The sequence below is a fragment of the Onychostoma macrolepis genome, unplaced genomic scaffold (assembly GCF_012432095.1).
Source record: "Onychostoma macrolepis isolate SWU-2019 unplaced genomic scaffold, ASM1243209v1 Scaffold29, whole genome shotgun sequence".
Classification (NCBI taxonomy): domain Eukaryota; kingdom Metazoa; phylum Chordata; class Actinopteri; order Cypriniformes; family Cyprinidae; genus Onychostoma; species Onychostoma macrolepis.
The window spans coordinates 26,043-31,807 of record NW_026704808.1 but is presented as its reverse complement, the minus strand read 5'-3'; the positions used below and the strand labels follow the sequence as shown (position 1 = coordinate 31,807).

At 37.4% G+C, this 5,765-nt stretch overlaps 1 protein-coding gene across 2 annotated transcripts; it reads right to left on the bottom strand.

The window, feature by feature from the left end:
* Positions 1–219: 219 nt before the first annotated feature.
* On the bottom strand, positions 220–1,638 carry LOC131535476 (uncharacterized). Of its 2 annotated transcripts, none has more exons than XM_058768229.1 (4): positions 1,299–1,638; positions 857–1,201; positions 694–740; positions 220–553 (listed from the first exon to the last, which is right to left on the bottom strand). In XM_058768229.1, exons 1-4 carry the CDS (start codon positions 1,360–1,362, stop codon positions 545–547), a joined length of 465 nt encoding a protein of 154 aa, XP_058624212.1. In that variant the 5' UTR covers positions 1,363–1,638; the 3' UTR covers positions 220–544. The 2 variants fall into 2 exon arrangements, with proteins under 2 accessions (XP_058624212.1, XP_058624211.1); XM_058768228.1 differs by having other exon boundaries at positions 699–740.
* Positions 1,639–5,765: the final 4,127 nt, after the last annotated feature.

Here is a 5,765-nt window from a genome sequence, read left to right as displayed (position 1 = left end):
ATTCATTTCACCCCAGAATACCTCCTGAATGATACTTTTATTCAGCTGTATGGATCAAGAGGTGAATGTTTATATTCCTTCAACAGTGTATATTTCCCATGAAATAAGAGAGTTCAGAAAGGTCTATTAATACAGTAGTGTGTTTCTTTAATTAGCAGTTTTCTTGTTTGTTTGCAGGAAGGGTCTTTGTGCATGAATGGGCTCATGTGAGATGGGGACGTTTGCTACATGATCTCAGTTTCTCTAAAGTGAAAGTAGGTCTGGTCAACAGGAAAAGCATCTAGGCCACAGTCTTCTGTTTTAATCTGTGGTAACCTACAGCAATGCAAAGCAAAGCTCAGGAATTTGAGATAGACTGTAAAATAAAGCAGAAATAGAAGTTATTTAGCTGATTTGTGATTCATGAGAGATGAGCGTTTGGCTGCAGCCCATCCTTTCTGCCAGCCGCGATAGTGAATGATTCCTCCTGCGATGACTGTAGCCAGAAAAAACACAAGCACAGCCAGACCAACACCACCGAACATCAATGCTCTCTCTTTCGTAGTCACTCCATCTACAAACAAACAAACAAACAAACAGACAGAAGAATTATTCGTATCTGCACCCAGAAGATGATAACTGATAACTACAGAAGAATTCAAGCTGGATCTCCATAATAGAGCATTTAGAAAATGAAAAATTATAACAACCAACATTACTTGTGATGTCAACTTCTTTTGGCTCTTCTGTTAAAGAAAGACCTGTAAATATATCATATATATATACATATAAGAATATATATATTCTTTCTTCCCACCCATGTGCTGCTAAATGCATAGTTTGTGAAGATAAGATGTGAAAAACTGAAATCTGTTACCCTCGATCTCTAGCCTGATGGGTTTGTCAAAGAACATCTCTGGAGCGTCAGACTTTGTTCCACAGAAATAAAGACCCACATCTGATTCTGTTACTCCAGAAATAACCAGCGTGGCTCTGGTGATCCATGTGTCTGCAATAATTTTCAGACGAGTGCTGTTTTGATTGTAGTTGGGCAGAAGATTTCCTATTATTTTTTCTTTCTTTGCAGAAATCAGTAGATTTATTTGTTCAAAATTGAGGTGATACCAGGCGATTTCATATCGGTTTTTCATGCTGCAGTTCAGACTGATGCTTTCTCCCTTCTGAACCCTTAACAGATCAAAAGATCCTCGCACTGATGCAACTGGAGACATTTATAAAAATAAAATAAAAATTTAAATTGTTAATAGCTATTATGAGGTTGAGATGTTAATTTAATGTTTGAAACAGATTATATTTACCATTAGATGTGATTTGCATAATCCAACAAGAAAAAACACAGAAAAAGAAAATGACTTTCTCCATTGTGTATGTCGTTCGTAACGGTGTTGATCAAACTACAGGTTTCAGCACAATGCAGAAGCACTAAAACCACTGAGGTTTTCCACTTCCTTTCAAGAGAATTATGAAGCATTAAACAATAGTTTCTATTTCAGTTCAAATATTTATTGCCTAAAACCTCCAAGTACTGTAATAATAATGAGTTTCCAATGTTTATACAGAATGTAGTATATTAGATTTCATATAAACTTGCCTAATAAAACTTAGCTAAAGTAGATTTGTGAGTCCATGATCATAAATATTCTAAGTTTTTATTTTTTGTTTTATATTATATTATTTATTTCATTTATAGGGAACTGCTTTTGAAAAAAGACTTTACAAACATTTACAAATACAAATTATACCTCTTCACAGTTTACATGCATGACATGAGTTAAAATAGTGTATATAATATTACACAGATCACAGCTCACAGCTCTATATCAGTCTCAAGTTAATACATATTTAAGCATTAAAGTTAAAATTCAGAACTGTGTGTGTTCTGTTTTTTTTGTTTGTTTTTTAACTAGAGGGAGCCTTTTTTTTCTTTTTGTAAGGTAGCCTGATGTAAGACAGGAAGCAGTGCCGCAAAAACTAGTAGCCCCTCACTGCAGAACAAAAGATCCAGGGGGCGGAGTTGGATCCACATCCAGGGGGTGGAGATTGGTAGGTTTAGGGGTGGAGATGGGTGGGTTTATTGAATCAGGGGGTGGAGACGGGTAGGTTTAGGTCTATGTAAGGTGGGAGGAGTTGGATCTAGATCTAGATCCAACTCCACCCCCTGGATCTTGTGTTCTGCAGTGAGGACCATCTCGCAAAAATGGGGTATGCAGTATATGCCATTTTGCCGAAATCATTATGTGAAAATCTTATTTAATAAAACATTATAAATTATCAAAAGCTTAGATGTTAAAAAGGTTTTTAAAGGTTTTTATCATTTTTAATGAGTTCAAAAATGTATTTGTTATAAACTTATTAAGACGCGGAACCGCCGTATCTCTTTACGACCACAACAAACGCGAGACTTTTCAGACGCGCGCTTCCCCAGCCAGCAAACTTATGTGGGGCCCAGATGGGTGGCACCTGGGCTCTCTAACTGGGCCCCAGCCAGTTTTGTCCTCGGTTTCCATGAGAGCCCCACATGGGTCAGCCCAGATGAAACAATGAAATGAACTCTGCTCAGTATATGCATACTACAGAGTAGTGATGGTGAAATAAAGCTTCATGAAGCATTAAGCTTGTTTCACAAAAGGGTTCATTTCTGGAGGCTTCATTTGCTCACAATACCACCTGGTGGCCAAAGAGTGTAAAACAAGCAGATATATTACAGACAGAGGTGGGTAGTCCAGGGGTCAGAAAGTAAAAGTCCTGCCATGTGTTTATTCCACCCATGAACTCAGCAGCTGATTTCACCAGAGGAGGAACCAAGTCATTCCTTTCAAGTCACAAACGAGTCTCGAGTCAAATCCCAAATCCTCAAAGAGTTAAAGTTAATGAGATAATTAAGAGACTAATTAAATGATAATTGTGCGTTAGTGATGAACACCTTCTGTTATTGAGAATCACAGAGGATCAGATGTTGATGTTTTATTGGTTAAAATGATGCCACCATCATGGAGATCAGTGTTTGCTTTAGTTGGGCTCTTGACCCTTGACTTCTTTGTTAGATCTTTTTCTGAAGTAATGCATGTGGTGTTGTAAAGCAGAGAGATCAGTGCTCTACAGTGAGCAGCTGAAGAAATAATCATCAGGCTTAGGTCTGGTTACATCCAACATATTTTTTTGTTACACTTATAGGTTTATGTTTTGAGTAATCAACTCTGTAAAACTACAGCAGGCAAGGAAGGTATTGGTCTAACAATTGTGGATTAATTTGAAATCTACTGTACACAATACATATTTGAACTCTTATTCTAGCTCTTGACTCTTATGTTACTCTATATGCTTGTTTTCTTTGCCATAATATATTTAGAAAACATGTTGTGTGCAAAGACAGACTCAAGGATTATTAGTTGATAATGGTTGTTCATTGTTGGTTGTATAAACTTTAACATTATAAAGCAGTCTTTCTCATAGAGCTCATCACTGTTTGGAAGTGGCTTGTTATGACCAACAAATTAAATTTTTACATTACTAACTCTGAAGTAGTTCTCAGTAAGAGCTTCTCCAGACAATCTGACAGAAATAAAGTCAGTCTGGTTAGTAATAATGATGCTGGTAATGCTGTTTGTGGAGTTGTTTAATCCTCCTCTGCTGAGATCTTCAGAGATTTAATGTCTTTTATTTGCAGTTGTTTTGCAGGCTGTGGCTGGAAGTCAATAGTAGTTGTTGTGTTTCTGCTCGTCTCTTTTTTCTTTAGCAGGTGTTCGTCACTAATGCTCAATCAGTACTAGATTAATCACTTAATTATCTAATGAACTGCAGTGCTGCTTCAGTCTTATTTTTAGCACTCTGTAGTATGTGTAAGGGTTAAGTCCCACCCCCACAAATTTATTATTTATTATTAACTTTTTCTGCATTATTTTAGGTCTTGTGATTTATATTTAATGTTTCAGTTCTTTTCATGCTCTATCTGCACAATAGTGACTTTTAAGCTGAAGCTTGGCAGACGAGATCTGTAGAAGACAGATGTGTAGAATCGCGAGATTAAAGGGGTGGTTTACTGCTTTTTTTCTTTGCTTGATTGTGTTTATGGGGTGCAATATAACATGTCTTCGTGTTTCGTTTGTTAAAAAACGCCTTATTTTTCATATATTTCACCTTTATTGTAAGCCGCTTTCTCCTCTGTCATTTGAACGACCGGTTGACTTCCTGATTCTGTGAAACCACGCCCTCAGAAACAGGCGATGGGCTCAGATTGGTTAGTTGGGCCGGTGTGTTGTGATTGGCTAAACTGCGTACTGCACATTGTTCAGAAACGTCACGCCCATCACCTTCACGGGCGACAGCTGCATGTGCTCCGGTCAAATGTAAATAATGGTGTCAATATTGCCGTATCAGTTTGAGCCAGAATCAGACCCAGAAAGCGGTAATGAAGAAAGTCAAGCAGAACTTCTGCAAGCACGGCTCTTACAAACGTTTCTGAATGAAGTTTGCTGTTGTGATTGCATATAATTTTTGAAGTTTGTACACGTTTGTCTTATACACACAAAATAGCGTCGAACTAACTGGCTACTATAACCAAACAGCGTTGGCTTGTGTTTACGGTCTTGATCAAATCGAAAAATTACGTCATAAAGTATACATGGAAAATATATTTACAAAATTAGTACATAATTACAAATTCGGGTCCAAAATGTTTGTACGCATTTGTCAAAGACACACGAAATAGCATTTAACTAACTGGCTACTAAAGCCAGCATTGGCATTTGTTTACGTCCTTGATAAAACTAAAACATTACGTCTGAAATTATACATGCATACATTTAAATTTATGAAATCTTACTTACAGGTTGTGGCCCAACAACTGCTGCCTCTGTTTTTAAAGTTGTAACTGCTCCATGTTTTAGTAATAGTTTCTGTGTGAATCCGGCATTGAACTCGTGTAGATTCTGGAAGCTGTCTTCCGTAAAATGCGCAGCACAGAGAGCTAAATTAGGATTGTAATTGTCAGGAACATGATCAAACATAAATTTTAACCATTGTTGACGAACTACAGTCCGTAGGAAGCCCGAACACAGAAGACCTGACAGCTGGGTGAAAATAACACCGTTTCGACGGCATGGCTACAACTCTCCACTATAACTCTTCCTCTTCGACAAAGCTGCAGAACATGGCCTTGCCCCCTCTTTGGCATGTTCCAGAGGGAGGGGTTTGATGGGTTTGTTACGTATGCAACCCGGGAAGTATCTCGTTGTAGTCCCGTATGAGTCGTTTTTAGGCATTAAACATCCTGATTTTTAAAAGACGATATCTCCACTTACGTTGAACTTTCAGAGCAGCAACTTTGCAGATACTGTTCATGCACCAACAGCAACATTACACACTATTTAAAATGAAAAAAGTGAAATCGCAGTAAACCACCCCTTTAAGAAAAAAAACCAGAAGAGTAATCGAGAGACGGGTGGATAAGTTTGTGTTGTTGATGTTCCCCGGAGTGTAACTCTGTGTTGAAAGTGTTCTTGAAATAAACGGACCTTATATCTTCACGTGTGACTTAGTGTGTGTAACAAAATTGGCGAGCCTATGGCAAGCCGTTTTGACTTTTATTCATTCTCAGGATATGACTTCTTGATATCAACAGTTCAGTTTTTACTAGTTAAAATGTTCATTCTTGATATCAGGAATTAGATTTCCACTAGTAACAATGGTTATTTTTGATATCAGCAATTGCATTTCCACTAGTAACAATGTTAATTCTTGATATCAACAATTACATTTTCACTAGT